At 36.5% G+C, this 20,927-nt stretch overlaps 1 protein-coding gene across 2 annotated transcripts in view; it reads left to right on the top strand.

The window, feature by feature from the left end:
- MAPK6 (mitogen-activated protein kinase 6) overlaps nt 1–20,062 on the top strand; it is a 59,366-nt gene extending 39,304 nt beyond the window's left edge. For both annotated transcript variants that reach the window (XM_008586148.1, XM_008586147.1), the window contains 5 exons: nt 1,190–2,380; nt 3,936–4,080; nt 10,677–10,841; nt 15,809–16,010; nt 17,712–20,062. In XM_008586148.1, the coding sequence (XP_008584370.1) occupies nt 1,826–2,380; nt 3,936–4,080; nt 10,677–10,841; nt 15,809–16,010; nt 17,712–18,813 (2,169 nt within the window). In that variant the 5' untranslated portion in view covers nt 1,190–1,825 and the 3' untranslated portion in view covers nt 18,814–20,062. The remainder of the gene's footprint in view (nt 1–1,189; nt 2,381–3,935; nt 4,081–10,676; nt 10,842–15,808; nt 16,011–17,711) is intronic.
- Nucleotides 20,063–20,927: the final 865 nt, after the last annotated feature.

Here is a 20,927-nt window from a genome sequence, read left to right as displayed (position 1 = left end):
TTTTTTTGGCAGCTGGCTGGTATGGGGATCTGAACCCTGGACCTTAGTGTTTATAGCACTGTGCTCTAGCCAACTGACCTAAGCAGCCAGCTCAGTATTATCTTTTAATTCTATTTTCCCATAAACTTTGTGAAATAACCTTGTATTCATTTTCACTGTTGTACACTATTCTGCTATATGAATATAACTCATTTTATTTATCTTTTCTCCTATTTTTTTAAAGTTGAGGTTGTTTCTAATTCTTTGCCACTACAAAAAAACAAAAAAATAACTAAAACAGAACACAAGCATTTGTATGTTTATTTACAAGCATTTCTCTAGGGGGTTTATCATGAAGAAAAATGGCCAGGTCATAGGGTATGCTATTTATATATTTACATGTTTATGCCAAATTGGTCTTAAGGGTGTTTTTTGGTTTTTGGTGGCTGGCTGGTATGGGGATCCAAACCCTTGACCTTGGTGTTACAAGGCTATATACTCTGACCAACTGAGCCAACTGGCCAGCTCCGCTCTGAAGTTTTTTATTAATTTAGACTCCCACTTAATACTGTATGAAAGTTCTTGTTTTTCCACATTTCTCCTCAGAATTGATATTAACAGACTCTAAAAATGTTTTTCCAATCTGAAATGTTATCTTAAGATACTTTGGTTTTTCTATCAATGATGTTAAACACCTTTTCCTAGCTTCACTGTTCAAGTTCACTCTTTCATAAATTGAAGAGCATGTTCTGCAAATTTCTTATCTGTACTGCTAGATTTTTGTCTATTGGATATTGATAGGCATAGTTAGTAAGTAAACTTTTTTTAAATGAACTAACACATTGCAGGTTTATATGTTCTTTTAGAGAAATGTGACTAATGTTTTACCCTCAAGAAACTCTTAAGAGTTCTGTAAAAATGTTAGGAACCATCCTATACTTGTTGACACGTAAGAAATGGCACAACCTCATGAGCCTAAGTGTTATCAAAAATCTAGTGTGATCTGGAGCATGGGTCAACATGTGAATTGCTTACATTATTTTTGTAAGCTATTTTTGATTAAGTGTAATTTGTCACTTAATTGCCACAAATAAGTTTAATGTACCAGTAGTAGTTTATTGCTAAATGCCCAGTTTGTGTCATCTTAGCAATTTGAAGAAAAGAGTATTTCTTGCAGTAGTTGACTCTTTGTTCTTTTCTCATCCCCCAGGTTGTATCAGAGTAAGATGGACGGTAGCTTTGATTGTGATTGTGGTGAGCTGGAGCCACCTGATCACTAACAAAAGACATCTTCTGTTAACCAGCAGCTGCCAGGGCTTCCTGTTGAAAATAAATATCAACAAAGGAAGAAAAGAAGCAAAACGGAAATAGTGCTTACCAGCACCTTAGAACAATGCTGCTCAGGACCAGTCCAACACTGAATGTATCTGCACTGTGAGGAGAATGTTCATAGAAGCCTGTTGTGTGCATATTTATTCACATTTTTGTTAAATGTTAAATCGTTTAGCACAGTAAATCTGAGTGCATAGTATGTCATTTCATTCCGTTTGAGTTTCTTGAGTGTTTTCTTTAAATGTCTGCAGAGTTGCTGCCCCTTTCTTGAACAATGAGTACTGCAATCTTTTTAATTCTCAATATGAGTAGAGCTTTTTGAAGTTTAAATCTAAGGGGAGCTCAATTGGCCTGGTTGGCATATGCAATGAACATCAAGAAACCATCTTGCTGTGGAAGCGTAATTATTTTTGTTTTCCCTTTTTGAAAGATCTTTCCTTTTGATGCCAGTTTTCTTCCTTGTTTACACAAGTTCAACAATTCGAAAGGAAAAGGCAGAAGTAAGGGTTTCAAAATGGCAGAGAAATTTGAAAGTCTCATGAACATTCATGGTTTTGATCTGGGCTCTAGGTATATGGACTTAAAACCATTGGGTTGTGGAGGCAATGGCTTGGTTTTTTCTGCTGTAGACAATGACTGTGACAAAAGAGTAGCCATCAAGAAAATTGTCCTTACTGATCCCCAGAGTGTCAAACATGCTCTACGTGAAATCAAAATTATTAGAAGGCTTGACCATGATAACATTGTGAAAGTCTTTGAAATTCTTGGTCCCAGTGGAAGCCAATTAACAGATGATGTGGGCTCTCTTACTGAACTGAACAGTGTTTACATTGTTCAGGAGTACATGGAGACAGACTTGGCTAATGTGCTGGAGCAGGGCCCTTTACTGGAAGAGCATGCCAGGCTTTTCATGTATCAGCTGCTACGTGGGCTCAAATATATTCACTCTGCAAATGTACTGCACAGAGATCTCAAACCAGCTAATCTTTTCATTAATACTGAAGACTTGGTGCTGAAGATAGGTGACTTTGGTCTTGCACGGATCATGGATCCTCATTATTCCCATAAGGTACGTAGAACCAGCTGAGACGGACCTTTAAACTAATGTACATCATCAAGAATAGCTGCTTGTATTTTCTTTGTATGCTGTGGCAGAATTAAACTTTACATAGTGCCTTTTTTCCTCATACCAGATCTACTTTCGTTCACAGTCTCCCTGTGTTTGAAGTGTAGGTGGAGTAGGATCCTAATTAAATACAAATTTTTAACTTTGTATGGTTATTTATTGTAACTGAAGTTTTCCCTTAGTTATTTAAAAGTAAAAAAAAAAAGGTCTGGGGTAGAAGTGTAGTCCTATCTGAAGGTAAGAGGGGATGTTATTTCAACTTTTAGGTCTCCTTTTGTCCCTTTGATTCCATTCTGTTCAGTTATGCATTGTTTAAACAAACCTAATTTAGTTTGAAATCTAAATTTACATAAACAATTGGTAGTAAGATACCCAAAAGTATTCATAGCAACTTTCTCTTAGATAGCAACTTGCCTTTGTACAAAAATTTAATAATATTTTCTTTCTTTTTTTGAGAATTTAATATTTTCCAAGTGGAACCTTGGTCTCTTAATTTTCACATGAAGTCTTGTGCGGAATCTGGATACTTAAAATATGAAAGTGGAGAGCTGCTTGGGTTATAAAGAATCCCTGGGAGCCCTGCTTGCTTGGCTTTTCATAGCACATGTCTAAAACAAACAAATCTTTATATGCACTGTATCACATTAAGGACATCTTAATTTTTAAAAAAAAACCTTGAACATAGGAAATGAGCACTAAACTGAATGAATGACCACATTCTTTTTATGGATAACAGTGGAATATGTGGATAGAACACTGAACTAAGAGTTACACTATCTAAAATTAACTTCATTTCTACATCCAACTAGCTATATGAACTTAAGCAAGTTCCTTAATCTCTGAGTATTATCACACCTGTAAAATGAAGTTAATATTTACCATCACAATTTCTCAGTGTTGTTTTGGGGATGAAATAAAGCAATATATGTATAAGTATTTTTGTCAAATACTTTGTAAATGTAAAGTAGGAAATAGGTTGACTAGGAATGGGATATATAGTAGAGACAGGCACCTGGGTTATCAGTAAGGAGGTGTGGCCTTGGTTTGTGAGTAATACCTCGGGTTCTCTTCCCTACCCTTCTCTCTTCGACTTAAAGCATGCTGGCTTGTTAGTTGTCTTAAGATCTGAAATTAAAAACAGCCCTTCTTCTGAAACATCTTTCCAATGTGCAGCCTATAGTTAGCACTATAACCAATTAAAGTTATATACTATCAGTTGTTATAGTATATTTTGATCAGCAGACTCCCTGTGTACATCATCTTATAGATGGTATATCCCAGGGGAAGAAGTTTAACTCCATCTAGTCTCAGAAGTACAAGAACCTTAGAAAAAAGGCTTAGAAATTAACAGTATTATTTAGGATTATTACAGTATTATTATTATTTTAGGATTTAACAGTTACTGTTTTTTTGTTGTTTTTTTAAGAATCAAGTTTTATGTACTGTTCTTAAGCTAAAATAAGAAAATTAAACTACGTTTTTTTGTTTCTTTTTTTAGGGTCATCTTTCTGAAGGATTGGTTACTAAATGGTACAGATCTCCACGTCTTTTACTTTCTCCTAATAATTATACTAAAGCCATTGACATGTGGGCTGCAGGCTGCATCTTTGCTGAAATGCTGACTGGTAAAACCCTTTTTGCAGGTTAGTATTATGTAGGAAAGAAAATTTTCCCAAAGGGAAATAATTTTGCATTCATCTATGAAGCAGGATTTATATAAGATTTAAAACAATTTATTGTAGTCTGGAATATTAAAATGAAAAGACAAAATGATGTTTTTATTATTTAAAGAATTGAGAAAACTTATTCACAGACTCACTAAATTGGTTACTTTATAAATTTAGTCAAAACTCTAGTTCTAGGGGCCGGCCTGTGGCTCAGTTGGGAGAGTGTGGTGCTGATAACACCAAGGCCACAGGTTCGGATCCTTATATGAGGATGGCTGGTTAGTTCACTTGGGAGAGTGTGGTGCTGACAATACCAAGTCAAGGGTTAAGATCCCCTTACCGGTCATCTATAAAAACAAACAAACAAAACTCTAGTTCTTTTGTATATCTCATCTTATAAATATAATTTTATATTTTGTGGATCTATAATACTTATTGGTAATCTGTGTTAAATGATACCTGAGTTGCATAGTTCTGCCATTGTCACTTCCTGGTGAATTTTTAAAGCTATTTTTAAAAATCCAATAAATTTTTCTTGGCCTCCCCGTCATCCCTGTTGCTTGATCCACCATATCCTGTTGCCTGACTACTATGACCTTTCAGAAACAACCAAAGAAGTAATTTTTTGTGAAGCTTGGTGCTATGAAGGAGTCTAAAGAAATGTGAGAGAGAGAACTTATCAAGATGAGAAGAGATGAATAATCCATGAAAATGTCATGGGTCATAAAGCAGTGTATGAGTTTGTATAAAATTATTTAGTGCAGACTATAAGAACTGCAAACTTAGGCTATGTCAGTGATGGCTGGAATGGAAGGCATAATGGAATCAAAAAGATTTTTCACTATACAGGTTAAATAAGTATCCCTTATCCAAAATGTTTGGGACCAGAAGTGTTTTGGATTTCAGATTTTGGAATACTTGCAGGTACTTAACCAGTTGAGCATCCCTCATGTGAAAATCTGAAATGCCCTTTGAGCATCATGTCAGTGCTCAGAAAGTTTCAGGTTGTGGAGCATTTTGGATTTTTGATTTTTGGATTAGGGATGCTCAACCTGTATAGAAATAGTGAATAATTTTGATTGGGGAGAGGAAAATGTTATCTATTTAAGAGTACCCATATAGGGCCGGCCCGGTGGCGCACTGCTACAGTGCGCCGCTTGAGAGCGCGGCGGCGCTCCCGCCGAGGGTTCGGATCCCACATACAGACCGGCCGCTCACTGGCTGAGTGCGGTGCGGGAGCAACGCCGAGGGTTGCGATCCCGTTGCCGGTCCCGGTCCGTTGCGGGCGTGACACTGAGGGTTGCGATCCGTTGCCGGTCACGAAAAAAGACAAAAAGGAAAAAAAAAAAGAGTACCCATATAAATAAAGACATCAGCCTGGTATATTCACGAATCAGAAAAGTTTGGTGAAAGCAAGGTATCAAATAATAATAAAGATATTTATGACTAATTAAGGTGAAGCCAGAATACTTAGAAAGTCTCTTAGAAAGTGGGCAGAGGAGTTTCCATTTTGGAAAGTAGGAAATAGTAGGGTACTGAAGATTTTATAGTTAGTGAAGTGATGTGACGATGATTTAGGTCTTTTTTTCTCTTTTGACGTTACTTTTTTTCTCTATACTCAGTCTTCAGAGTGGCCCTCCCACCACTTCCAGGTTGAGCAAAAGGAAGGGAGTGGGGCAGAGTCTGTTTATAGAAGAACGGTTAATAAAAGAATGCCTAGGGGAGCATGGTTAAAGAAAGGATGGTGCATAAATGCCCTTAAGTATGTTTTCTTCTTCCTTTTTTTTTTCCTAGCCCTGTTCTGTGAAAATTAAGTATGTTTTTAATGCCAGTACTTTTGCAACATGACATTAACCAAACCCATATTATTTTTTTCCCTGTATTTGTCTGAAATTTCTTCCATGATGTGTGGTAGTGATTGAATTTCAATTTAGAAAGCTATGAGAAATTGTCAGATATTCCTGGAAACTAAGTGGTTAAGTGGATTGAATTTTTCCTAGGAACAATACTGTGAGTGGAGATTACATTCTTGATATTCAAGTATCTTCCAGCATTTATAACATAGTTACTGTATTACTTGTTGCTGTGTGACAAATTACCCCAGAACTTAGTGGCTTAAACAGCAAACATTTGTCTTATAGTTTCTGTGGGTCAGGAATTTGGGAGTGGCTTAGCTGGGTGGTTCTACTTCAGGTTGTCTCAGTCAAGATGTGTTGGTCAGGGCTGCAGTCATCTGAAGGCTCAACTGGGGTAGGAGGTTCTACTTCTAGACAGCTTACTCTGATGATTGTTACCATGAGGCCTCAGTTCCTCACTGCTTCTCCATAGGGCTGTTTGAGAATCTTCACAATATGGCAGCTGGCTTCCCTCAGAACTAATGATCCAAAAGAGAGGGAGGAGAAAGCCAATGTATCTTTTTTTTTTTTTCTAAGATTAATATATAATTCACACACCATGCAATTCACTCATTTAAATTGTACAGTTCAATATTTTTTAGTATATTTATAGGTTTGTATAACCATCACCACAGTCTAATTTTATAGTATTTTTATCCTTCCTAAAAGATACCCTGTAACCAGCAGTCACTACCCATTTTTCTCTCCCCCCAGCTCGTGGCAACCACTAATCTACTTTCTGTCTCTATGGATTTGCCTGTTTTGGACATTTAACATAAATGAAATCATGTAACAGTTGGCTTTTGTGACAGGCTTCTTTCACATAGCAGTATTTTGGAGGTTCACCCATGTTGTGGCGTATATTAGTAGTTCATGCCTATTTATGGCCAAATAGGATTCTACTTTAGAGATAACACCACATTTTGTTTATTCATTCTTCAGTTAATGGACATTATGAATAATGCTGCTGTGAATATTTGTGTATAGGTTTTTATGTGAACATATGTCTTCATATGTTCTCTTAGGTATTTATACTTAAGAGTGGAATTGCTGGATCCTGTGGTAACTCTTACTTCTGGAGAACAGTTGTCCAAAGCAGCTATACCATTTTACGTTCCCACCAGCAATGTATGAGGGTTCTAATTTCTCCACATTCTTACCAATACTTATTTAAAGTGTTGTCTGCCTTTTTCAGTGTAGTCATCCTAATGGGTATGAAGCAGTGTCTCATTGTGGTTTTGATTTGCATTTCCCTAATGACTAATGATGTTGAACATCTTTTCATGTGCTTATTGGCCATTTGTGTATCTTCTTTGGAGAATGTCTATGCAGATCCTTTGCCCATTTTTTAAATTGGGTTATTTGTCTTTTATTATTGAGTTGTAGGATTTCTTTAATGTTGTGGATACAAATCCTTTATCAAATATATGATTTACATCTATTTTCTCCTATTCTGCAGGTTTCTCCCATTCTTTTCCTTTCCTGATATTGTCTTTTGAAACACAAAAGATTTTAATTCTGGTGAAGTCTAATTTATCTTTCTTTTGTCACTTTTGCTTTTGTTGTCATATCCAAGAAACCATTGCCTAATCTAAGGTCATGGATGTTTACTCCTATTTTTTCTTCTAAGGGTTTTATATGTTTTGCTTTTATAATTAGGTCTGTGATCCATTTTGAGTTAATTTTTGTGTATGATAGTAGGTAGAGGTCCAATTAGGGGTCCACTCATTCTTTTGCATGTGGACATCCAGTTATCCTAGAACCGCTTGTTAAAAAGATTCTTTCCCCATTGAATTATCTTGACACCTTTGTTAAAAATCATTTGACCATGAATTCAGAATATCTTTTTGTGACATAGTCTCAAAAGTTATACATTGTCACTTCGGCTTTATTTTATGTGTTGGAAGCAAGTTACTGAGCACATCTTATGCTCAAGGGGAGGGGAGTTTCATTCCACCCTTTGAAGGAAAGGGGTATCAAAGAGTTTGTGGACATATTATAAAGCCACCACAATAATGAATCAGGAAAACAAAGAAAACAAATTTAAATCTATGTAATTTAAAATAATTAGGTCATACTCCAGGTCATAGAAATGGGGTCATTACCTACTGCTGCATTGATTATAAAGAGGTACTTAATGTATTTTAAAATGTTCATTTGCCATGTTCCAACATTGTTCAAGTATAGCAATAAAAAGAATTGGATTTAAAAAAAACCTATAAGTGTAATTTTAATCTTAAATTCATGTAAACTTTAAATGTTTAATTAATAGGAAATGTTTGTGAAATGATATGAAATAGATAGGTTGTAGTTTGTAGTTCCTTTCTTGTTACTAGATGCTTCAATAGTATGTTGGTGATCCATTCAATAAAAGCAGCATGAAAGGAGATCCAAGTGGTTATTACTTATAAGCCGCCAATGAACAGAGCAACAAAAGGAAAGAACTAAGCATTCATTGGAAATCCGTGTGTGTTAATCCTATAGGAAGTGTCTTAGTCTTATTTTTTGGTACTTTTCTGTTATGCTTCCAGGTTATCACTCTCTCAGTGCTCCTTTCCAAGGTCAACTAGATGTTTCCTTCTAGCCTGCTCCAGGCTTTTGCTTCAGCACTTTTTTCTCTTGCATCTTCATTTTACCCCTTCTACTGGATCATTTTTCATCAGTATTCAAACACTGATATAATATTTCCAGTCTTACAAAATAAAAAAACCTCTTTCCTGACCCCAAATCTCCCTCAACTACTGCTGCATTTTCCTGTGCTCTTTGACAGTAAAACCCAAAAGATGTGTATATTCTTGCTGTCTTTAATTCCCCTACTTCCATTTTCTCTTTAACCCTCTCCAGTCAGGCTTTGTCCTTCACCAAAACTGCTCTTGTCAAGGTCACCAGTGATCTCCATTATGCTGAATCCCTGATCAATTCTCAGTCCTCATTTTGGTCCATCTTCAGCATTTGTCACAATTTGTCTTTCTCTCCTTCTTGGAGTACTTTTTCACTTCTTTCAGCACATCATTCTCTTGATTCTTCTTCTACCCCACCAGCTCCTCTTTTTCAGTCATTTTTGCCAATTCTTCTCTTTGTCCTAATGTTGTAATATCCCAGCTTTAGTCCTTGGACTCCTCTCATTTCTAGCTTCACTTATTCCCTGAATAATCTCCTTTTCCATTCCTTTAAATACCATCTATATCTGATAACTCCCAAATTTATATCTTCAACCCTCACCTGTCTTCTGAATTCCAGATTCATTAACTCTTACTTAATAGCTCCACTCGGATGTCTAATAATATCTCAAATTTAACCTATCCAGAACTGAACTCCTGATTTTCTCCTTCATACTTTATCTTTCTAGTGTGTTCCTCATCTTAGTAAACCAGCACCTCCACTTCAGTTGCTCAGGCAAAAATTTTGTCATCATCCTTCAATCCTGTTGGTAAAGGTACTGTGGGCACATCCTTCAAAATACATCCAGACTCTGCTTATTGTATCTCTATTACTACTCCCTTCCCCTAGTTCAATCAACCATTGTGTCTCTTGGTCTAATTCAGGACCTTCAGGCTTTCCTGTTGAGTATTTGCTGTCTGATGGGTACTTATCACATAGCAGCCAGAGTAGTCCTGTTAAAACGTTAAGTGAGATCATGTCATTTCTCTGCTCAAGCTGTGTAATGGCTTCCCATGAAACTCAGATTAAAGCAAACCCTTTGTGTTCTGGTATCACTCTGACTTCATCTACTACTTGTCCCCAGCTACTCTGTCTATACTTGTTTAATTGTTGTTTCTTGGATAGACCAAGACCACTCTCTCCTCTGGGCCTTTGGGCCTTTTCCCATCTTTGTAGAACTCCCTTTCTCTATAAGAATGAGGTGTTTTCCCTCAATTTTTCAGCTTTTTAGTGTGGCCTTCCTTGGTCATCCTTTTAAAATTAACAACCCTACTCCCACCAGTTCTGTCTGTCCCCCTTACTGTATTTTTCTTCATAGCATTTGTCACCATTTGACTTACTATATGTTTACAGAATTATCTGTCTTTGTCCACTAGATTGTAAGCTCCATGAAGGCAGGGGCTTGGTCTGTTTTGTTTCATAGCTATATTCCCAGGAATTCATAGTAGGAACTCAAAAAATTTTTGAATTTCTAGAAATTAGTGGAAAGGCTAATGGAATTTTTTAAATTGCCCATTTATCTTAAGTTTCCCCTTTTATTTAATAGTGGTCCTGAATTAGAAATGCTAACTGAACCTAACACATAACTATAAAAACTTCTTGTTTCACAAATATAATCCAACCCCCCATTTTATTGATGATAAAATCAAGCCCTAGGGATGTTAAGTATTATTTCTAGAAATAGCCAGTTAATTAGTGGTACAGCTAGGAGTAGAATCCAGGTCCCTTGAATCTCAGTTCATTGCTTTCTTCACTACTTTGTGATAACCTTAGCATGAAGCCAAACTTCCAGAGTCAGTTCTGCTGAAGACATCAGCGAGCAAAAATCGAAAAGATATGCTTTTTAAGTAGATTGGTGATATTCAAAGCAATGAAACCTGCTGACTAATAATTTAAACTGCTTTCTCCCCTCTGGTCATTACAATATTTAAGTTAGTTTATTTTAGTATGTTTATTGTGAAATAAGTAAACGTTGAGAAATGTGTTTATATTGTATTTGGTATTTTTTGATCTCAGGTGCACATGAACTTGAACAGATGCAGCTGATTTTAGAGTCTATTCCTGTTGTACATGAGGAAGATCGTCAGGAGCTTCTCAGCGTAATTCCAGTTTACATAAGAAATGACATGACTGAGCCACACAAACCTTTAACTCAGCTGCTTCCAGGAATTAGTCGAGAAGGTATGATCACTCAGGAGTAACCATCATGTTAATGCATGCGTGCGTGTGTGTGTGTGTGTGTGTGTGTGTGTGTGTGTGTGTGTGTAAGTAAAAGCAGAATTTATGCAGGGAAGCTTTAGCTCTTTATCCTTAGATATCTGGCTTTTTCCCAAATAGTCTACCTAAAACTTTACTCTTCCCCTTTTTTGGCTTGGCTGTTAGGCTGAGACCTGTGCCTTTTTCCTCTGAGTAATTTTCGAGATTCCAGAAAGTGTACCCCTCCTAGTTCTAACTCCATTTACTATTCCAGTTTACACTTCTGATTACCTACTATAGGTGAGCATATTGACTCATTGGCACTGCCTGAACTGGAATGGAGTTCTGTGAGGGTTGCTTGATAAGTAAGTATGGGCATGAATTCGATTGGGATGTGAAAGAAAATTGAGTCACATGGAAAGTAAGATCTTCATGGCAAGAAAGAGATGGAGGGAAGAGTGAAACTAAAGCAAAAATAATGTGTGACTCTGTATTAAGCCCTATGAGCAAACAAAACATATGAGCTTGTAGATTGGTGTTAGAAGTGTTAGGTGAGGATCAGCCTGTGGCTCACTTGGGAGAGTGTGCTTCTGGTAACACCAAGGCCACGGGTTTGTATCCCTATATAGGGATGGCTGGTTAGCTCACTTTCGAGAACGTGGTGCTGACAACACCAAGTCAAGGGTTAAGATCCCCTTACCGGTCATCTTTTGGGAAAAAAAAAGTGTTAGGTGCTAAGTGTGAGAGGTTGTGCATGCTTGAAAATAGTAGGAACTTGGAGAGAATCAAAACTTCATTGACCACTAAAGCAATTAAGAATTAATTTCTGTCCCCAAATGGAGTGGCATATCTTTAGGATTTGTTGATATCAATAAGATACAAAAGTCTAACTTTTGTAGTAGTCTGTAATAAGGTAACTTTTCTTAAGGGAGAACATTAGGTGTGAAAAATATTTCTCTTAAAAATTGACTGTCTTGTATCTTTAAGAATTATAGTATATTAAGATACATCAGTGTCAGAATTATATTGTTCTCTCACCATTCAAAAAAGTTAGAAGGGGATGGCCAGTTTGTTTAGTTATCAGAGCATGGTGCTGATAAACACCAACTTCCAGGGTTTGATCCCTGTACCAGCCAGCCACCAAAATAAAAAGAAAAAAGTTAGGAATAGTTTGCTAAACATCTTAAACTTTTTGTTAATTATACATCCATTATTCGTAGCACCCATTCTGATTATCATATGTGTTTCAGGTTAGTGTATATTAAAGTATTTTAAAGTCAGAAGTGTTTTCCAAATTAGGTATTGGGTGGCAAAATCATAATGGCGTTGTTGTTTTTATCTCAAATATACTTGGAACTCATATAAATGCCTAAATAAAAAGGAAACGGCTATATTTAATTTCAGCAGGTTTTTCAAGCTTCCTTTTTAATAGTTCTACATCCCTAACCAGTCTTTTTTTTCCAAACAATATTTGAGTGGAACTTAACCAGTCTTTTAATATATCTTCACAATCAAATTCCATTGCCAGCTTTCTTGCTCCTAACCTTGTATAGCACTGTCATGAGGTCCCTGTTCATAATTGAATAGCAGTCACATGACATTGGATTATGCCTGAGAGTCATCTGTGGGAGCTCTTTTAAAATGCAGACTATTAAATCAGAATTGGGAGGTGGAGTGGGGAGCAGGGTGGGTGTCTACATTTTTAAAACCCTCTATAAGGGCCAGCCCGTGGCTCACTTGGGAGAGTGTGGTGCTGACAACACCAAGTCAAGGGTTAAGATCCCTTACTGGTCATCTTTTAAATAAATAAACTAACTAAATAAATTAATAAACAAATCCATCCCAGTACCTCCCTCCCTCCATATAGGTGTGACTGTCCAACCAGGTTGAGAGACACTGTTCAGGGATAACCTGGATCTGCTTCAGAGTCATTGTACTATTGCTATGTCTTATCAAAAGAGGCATTGCTGTTGAAACATTTGTAATCTTGCTAAATAATGCAATTGAATCTTCCTTTTTCCTACCCTAGTTAGGGTGGGGACCATGTCTTACTCACCTTTGAACCAAGCTGAATGTTTGGCTGATGGCTTGGGTTTATTCCTGTGTGTTGAATATCTTTCATAATGGATTCATTAAGTTAACCATTGGGCACAAATCTTTGGTGTCCACATATGGCAGAACTGTGCTTGTATATAATTGCAATGCAGCATAGGTAAAGATTCTGAGACTAAAAACTTATTATTTAGATATGTCCCAAACCAGTTTCTTCCTGATTAACATTGGTTTTTTTTTTCCTGTTTGTCTTTTTTACTGACCGGTAACGGGATCGCAACCCTCGGTGTTGCGCCCATACCGGGGACCAGCAACGGGATCGCAACCCTCAGTGTTGCGCCCGCACCGCACTCAGCCAGTGAGCGGGAACCGGTTTCCACATGGGATCCGAACCCTCGGCGGGAGCGCCACCGCGCTCCCAAGCGGCGCACTCTGTCCAGTGCACCACCGGGCCGGCCCAACATTGTTTTATTTGGGGGCAGAGCACATTGAGGCAGTGGGGGGACTTGGTAAAAATAATACATGTCTCCCTACACTGTTTATGATCTTCAGAGGAAAAAAGCAAACAGGATTAAGTACATATGAATGAACACATAAGACTTCTAGGAACCCTACTCTGGTTAATGTGTTTAAACGAATACCTCTTTTTCATTTCCCTCCATACTTAAACTGTAGAGAAAGGGAGGATGAGATGTTATCATGTTATTTCTATATCTTAGCACACTTTAGCACTATTGTATCAAATAGATCGGTTTCCTCTAGAGCAGTGCTGTCCAATAGAACTTTCTACAGTGATGGAAATGTTCTGTATATGCATACAGTTGGGAGATCAGCCTAGCTAGTTTCTTTCCTACCTCTTCCTCTCATTCCCTGCTGCCTACAGTTCCCAAATGCTAGAGAATTTAGAGTATTTTGTCTTTGTGTAAGTGGATATTCGATGGTACTGTATCAAGTTTTTGGAATATGGAGTTAAAAGACAATACCAGTCTTTCCATGAACTTGTAGAAGTACCCTTGCTTATATACTGTTCTCTATGAGAATGTGATTGTGCTGGGTTAACCATTCATAACTCTTTGACTTGGAGTTTCTTTTGTCTTGAGACACATGACTCCTGGGCTAAGTAAGATGGACTCTATTAAAGGACAACCAAGCTTCATATATTGTGAAATGATTTCCCAGATTAGGTTAGTATAATAGAGAGGAGTGGGGAAAAATAAGGGGAACAGAAGAAGGAACCTCAACCCTGGATCACTGAAGGGCATGAGCAGCAATGAACCTTGGGTTTCTTTTTAGTCTGTGTTGGACTGATTTGAAGGTTGAATGAGATAATGTTTCTGAAAGCACTATGTAAAATATGAGTGCCTATAAAAATATCAGCTCTTCATGTTAATGAGATTGGGAATTAAGAATAGGGTCTTTTCTGGAGTACAGGTTCATTTTAGAGAAAGGGCTGTCTTTTCCTTTAAGACAGAAGGTAAAGATAGAGGGTGTATGAGACCATGGTGAAGAGATAGGGATTGAGATAAATGTGAAATGAGTTCATCTATTGAGAACGACAGAGAAAATTGAGAGCATAAAGAGATGGCCAAATAGCAAAGGTGGAATTGAAATTCCACAGTTTGAATTTGTAGTGAGCAAGATATGGGATGTTGGGTCTAGTTTTCATCAGTACTGTATAGCTAGGAGGCAGAGAAAGTAGATGGTGGCAGTGATCCAGGGTTGAAGATTGGTATAAATCATAAGGCACAGAAGTGTGTGGGTGGTATAAGGACAGCCTTCAGGCTGGGTAAGGAGCTTCGCAAGGCCTAACAGACTAATTAATGGGAAGAACTGGGTGTATGGTTAGCCCCGCAAGAATCCTAATATGATCAAGTTTAATGTGTGAACTGTGCTGGAGTGTGATTGATGTGAATCAGACAAACAAATTAGTACAACAGCTAGTTCGTGAAGGAGAAGGGGCTTTTATTAAGCACCAGACACTATGCTTTGTATTTAATTTTTATACCTAATAAGATATTTGCATTTAATTTTTATGTTATATGTATATATCCATTTTATACATGAAGAAACTGAAGTTCAGCAAGTTTAAGTAGTCTGTCTAGCACTACATAGCTAGTAATTCAGTTAAGCTAGTGAGTTGCAGAGTTGGAGTTAAGACCTTTGTATTAGGTTGAGCTGTATGAAATTGCTGTTACAGTAGTCCCCCCTTATCTGCAGGGGATACGTTCCATGACCCACAGTGGATGCCTGAAACCATGGATAGTACTGAACCCTATACTGTGAACCCTAACATATACTATATTTTTTTCTATACATACAGAGCTATGATAAAGTTTAATTTATACGTTAGGCACAGTAAAAGATTAACAATAATAAAGGGTAGTCAGTGTACTGTAATAAAAGTTATGTGACTGTGCTCTTGGTCTCTCTTTCTTAAAAATACTATAATATTTTTGAACCACAGTTGACCGAGGGTAACTGAAACCATGGATAAAAGGGGACTTACCCTATCTGGCAATTTTTGACTGACAAAAATAGAAGCTTCATATGGTTTAAGTTGATATATCCCTTTTTTCTTTATAACTGGCCATAATAATGAGACTGGGGTACATTTCAAATATTTGCTATGTTGATTGAATAGATTTCTTTCGATCTGTAAATCAGGTTAGTTTTATTTCTCTGACAAAACTTAAATTAACTTTTTAATCGAGTAGTTCTTTTTTTCCTCTTTATGAGTTGGTGGACTTCTTAGTACAGTTAAGATGCTATGTTCCTATTCTGTAGTATGAAGTGATTAGGTAATCACTCAGCTGGTCATTTAAGTAAATGAGACCAACATTTTCAGTTTTTCTAAAGATAAGCAATTCTTCTCTCAAAAACTTTCACTCTTTCTTCTGCAGCACTGGATTTCCTGGAACAAATTTTGACATTTAGCCCTATGGATCGGTTGACAGCTGAAGAAGCACTCTCCCATCCTTACATGAGCATATATTCCTTTCCAATGGATGAGCCAATTTCAAGTCATCCTTTTCATATTGAAGATGAAGTTGATGATATTTTGCTTATGGATGAGACTCATAGTCACATTTATAACTGGGAAAGGTAAATTGATCCTAAGTCAGAAAAATATCATTTATTGAATTTTCAGTGAACCATAATGCAATGAGTGTTATTTTCAAATTATATATGATAAGACAATGCAGACGTTTTACAAATTTAGTGATGGTCTCTTTGGGTTTCTGTTAAACTTATTAAAATCTTTAAATAGCCTTTATGCAATTTAAATATTTAATAAGTTACTGGTTAGGAGATACATAATGGGAAAGTTTAATGCTACTATGAAGCATTGTCAAAGTCATGAAGGTTAATAAAATTATAAGGTCCTTTAAATGTGAGGGCTTGGGGCTGGCCGGTTAGCTTACTTGGGAGAGCATGGTACTGATAACACCAAGGTCAAGGGTTTGGACCTCCACACTGGCCAGCCACCAAAACAATAAATAAAAATAAATGTGAGGGCTTGAAGTTTGGAGGTCTGAGCTATTGTAAACTATTGCTTCTATGAATGTCATATAATTTTTTTAAGATGTTAGATGACAAGACTTAATCTTATCTAATAAGATATCTCCATAGTGTCTTAGATTTTTACTGTATCAGTTATGTCTTAGGACAAATTATTTTTGACTCATGGTATATGCAGTATTTGAATATGTTTTTCTGATGACAAAATTAATTTTGGGGTGCTTAACATAAGCTCAGTAAAAGGAATGTTTTTAGTCTAAACAGATATGAAACATCAAAATGGATAACATTGTACATTAAAGTGAAAGAATTTCTTCCCTCAGCCTCCTTTCAGGATTTCTAAATTTCTCGGGAAGTGTAGATATAATTCTGCTTCAAAGTAGGGTGGTAGCATATTATTTAAAGTCTTCAGGTGATTTTGATGTGTGGCCAGGTTTACGAGTCATTAATGACAGTGTTTAAGATTTCATATATTTCTGTGTTTAAGAAGTAGTTCATTGTTTCAGTGTTGAGGTATTTGTATGTTTATACACATGTGCCAACGACATTTTTTCTCCACATGCCCATTTCTATCCCCAAATACAGTTCTTTCACACATATCCAAACATCTTCTAACCTCTATATTTTCTGTTATACTCAGTTATCTATTTTCTGTTCCCTGCTCCCCATCCCCCAGTCATTTTCATGTGTATGTCTCAATCTGCCTCTACTTGGGCATGGTGTAGTCACCTTGTTGTGATGTGTGAGAGGATACCACATTCAGTAGCACATATATATGAAGAGACTTTTTTCCTATTCATGGTGATGCATTCCAGGAAAACTTCCTCTCTTTTAGTCTGCCTTATTACTAGTAGTGTGAAAATTTGTAAAGTACTTGATTCAGATTAGAGATCTGTATCTTGTGGCCATAAAGTGTTTTTTGTCTGTGTGAAACTGCTGGAGTTGAACTACAGGTATGCCAGTCACCCAGATATTTATCTACAGTTGTGTTTGTGGTGGATGAAAAATAGACTAGAGAAAAGGAGAAATAAGTGAGAATTCAAGAGTTTCTCATGAAATTACATGCTCCATTGGCAATTACCAAGGTTTGCCTCATATGCCCCCTAAGTATAACAACAGGTATACTTATCTGATAAGATTATATGTTCTGGTAGGGCAGGGAAGATTCATGGCTTACTCTCCTGTTATCGCCTTAAAGACCTAACATAGTGCTTTCACATAAAAGGCGATAGGTGAATTTGAAAATGAAATCATGGAGTAACACTAATGTATTAATTTTTTCAGGTATCATGATTGTCAGTTTTCAGAACATGATTGGCCTATTCATAACAACTTTGATATTGATGAAGTGCAGCTTGACCCAAGAGCTCTGTCTGATGTCACTGATGAAGAAGAAGTACAAGTTGACCCTCGAAAATATTTGGATGGAGATCGAGAAAAGTACCTGGAGGATCCTGCTTTTGATACCAGTTACTCTACTGAGCCTTGTTGGCAGTACCCAGATCATCATGAAAACAAATATTGTGATCTGGAGTGTAGCCATACTTGTAACTACAAAATGAGGTCATCATCATATTTAGATAACTTAGTTTGGAGGGAGAGTGAAGTTAACCATTATTATGAACCCAAGCTTATTATAGATCTTTCTAATTGGAAAGAACAAAGCAAAGAAAAGTCTGATAAGAAAGGCAAGTCAAAATGTGAAAGGAATGGATTGGTTAAAGCCCAGATAGCTCTAGAGGAAGCATCACAGCAACTGGTTGAAAAAGAAAGGGAAAAGAATCAGGGATTTGATTTTGATTCCTTTATTGCAGGAACTATTCAACTTAGTTCACAGCATGAGCCTACTGATGTTGTTGATAAATTAAATGACTTGAATAGCTCAGTGTCCCAACTAGAATTGAAAAGTTTGATATCAAAATCAGTAAGCCAAGAAAAACAGGAAAAAGGAATGGCCAATTTGGCTCAGTTAGAAGCGTTGTACCAATCTTCTTGGGATAGCCAGTTTGTGAGCAGTGGGGAGGACTGTTTTCTCATCAATCAGTTCTGTTGTGAGGTAAGGAAGGATGAACAAATTGAGAAGGAAAACACTTATACCAGTTACTTGGACAAGTTCTTTAGCAGAAAAGAAGATACTGAAATGCTAGAAACTGAGCCAGTAGAGGATGGGAAGTTGGGGGAGAGAGGAAATGAGGAAGGATTTCTGAACAACAGTGGGGAGTTCCTCTTTAACAAGCAGCTTGAATCTATAGGCATCCCACAGTTTCACAGTCCAGTTGGGTCACCACTTAAGTCCATACAGGCCACATTAACACCTTCTGCTATGAAATCCTCCCCTCAAATTCCTCATAAAACATACAGCAGCATTCTGAAACATCTGAACTAAAACACTCAGCAGACATTTCTCTTTGTATTCTTCATGAAATGTATTGTCTTTTTTTTTTTAAACTAGTGTTTAAGTCATTTTTTACTTGAATCAGATGATGTCATTTGGTAAGGATTTTATTCTCGATTTTTAAAATCCAGACTTTTTTTCTACATGTGAGATAGTTTTCATTTTAACTGGCATGTCGTTTGCACACACAAAGAATAGAGCAAAATAATGCAATGCAGGAGAAGACAAAAGAAATGCACTAAGACAAGTAAACATTCTCTCATAGAACAATGATCTGTTTTACAGGAAACAAATCTTGCCTTGAAATTTACACAGTGAGACTGTACATAACTGCATGAAAATATCTATTTTTTTCCTAAAACATTTTTCATTCATGAGTATTTTCAAGTTTTTCATACTGTTCACATTTCTTAAAACACATGATACCAGCAGCAACTGAAAATGAATGCCGAATTTGGTACACATGTGTTATCTACCTCAAGGTAACAAAAGTATGTGGCAAAACATATACCACCCATAGTGCTTCACAGTACGCACTTCTATTTAGCCAGCATCTATTGTAGTAAACTATTCTTAATAAGACTCATTCACTGTTTATAAATGTTCTGGTATGCATTCTTTATAGTGAAGTGTTAATACATCACATCTTATTTATTTTAGCAAATCAGTATATTTTCTGTATTTAATTATAAAAGAAGTTAACTTAGTTTTTAAAATTTATTTGCAAATACACTTTTTCCATTTGGCACTATGGTTTGTTGCCTACCTAGCTGAATACATAATGTCAGCTTATCCCAAGGCTGTCCATGTACTTAATTTACTTAAGTGTTCGTTTTAAGTAAAGTGCTCACTGTGTATAGGAATTTGTATTTTGGAGGTGCTTGATCTATCTACAAAGAAAAATTAGGAATTACTTTATTATAAAATGCTCCTAGAAGTCTTAATTGTGTTTATTTTTTAAAAAAGGTAATGTTAGACTTGTGTGCATGAAAGTAATTAAGGTACATCATTATTGTAGTTTAAAAGTCGTACATGATAAGACATTTTGTTTTTACTGTATGTTTTTACTGAATGATCTGTTCCCCCTCCCAAGGCAAGCATGAATAAAATTAGGTTAAATGTAGCATGTGGCATCACAGTCTCTTAGAATTTGTTTCATCTGTTTTATTTTATTGAATACTGTCTGTATCTTTGGTTATCCTGTTTGAAGAAAAAGGATAAATAAAACATGGCCAGCAAATCTGGCTCCTGTTTGACTCTTTAGGCAATGAAAATTACTACTATAATCTTGAGTTCCCCTTTTCAGCATGTTTGAATTCTGGGTATAACTAAACAGTTTAAAAGGCTGAGAAGAAAAAGGTTTTGTCTCCACAGAAAAAAACCTTTTGTTGACTTCCTTTACACATTAAAATAGAATAAGTTTTTATATATTTCAAAACTTATATAAAATGTGGAAGCTTTGAACTATACTATCAGAAAAACCTTTAAATGTGTTTGCTCAACAATATGAGTACATCTTTCCTTCGCTCAAAAACTTACTACCTCTCCAAATATAAAACCATTTTTCCTTTAGCCTCTCTTTTTTGTCTGTCTTTTATCCTTGTTCTGTACACCAATTCTGTTAGCATTTGGACTTCTACCTTCCCAACGACCTACTCATTGATTTCATCTGAATTCACGAAGCTTTAAAATGCAGATATTTTCTGGATGAGTATGTAACATGTACGAGGAAACTGAAACACACTCAGATTACCTTAAAAAGGCAAGCTCTGACATACAGTAATGAGAGAATTGATTTGTGTGGAGAGAGGGGAGATGTGGGAAAGAAATGAGATTTGGGAAAAATGGGATTACTTATGGTTGGAGCTGGGTGGGGTGGTGAGTCAGAGGCTTTTTGAGTCTCGTGAGTGTCAGACTAACAGGAAGCAAGAGAAGCAAATGGACAGCAGACATTTGCTCCGTTATGAACATTTTTGCTAATCTAAATTCATTCTGATGATTAGCGTTGAATCTAAAATGCTGTCTCACCTGAGGGAGGCCTAGAACTTACCTTCTTACTGGGAAATTTGCTCCTGGATTTCATCCACATTTATCACTGTCAACTT

This window comes from Galeopterus variegatus, unplaced genomic scaffold, assembly GCF_000696425.1.
Source record: "Galeopterus variegatus unplaced genomic scaffold, G_variegatus-3.0.2 Scaffold3852, whole genome shotgun sequence".
NCBI classification, from domain to species: Eukaryota; Metazoa; Chordata; class Mammalia; order Dermoptera; family Cynocephalidae; genus Galeopterus; species Galeopterus variegatus.
Note: the sequence above shows the minus strand (reverse complement) of the source record. Positions and strands in the feature narration are given on the sequence as shown.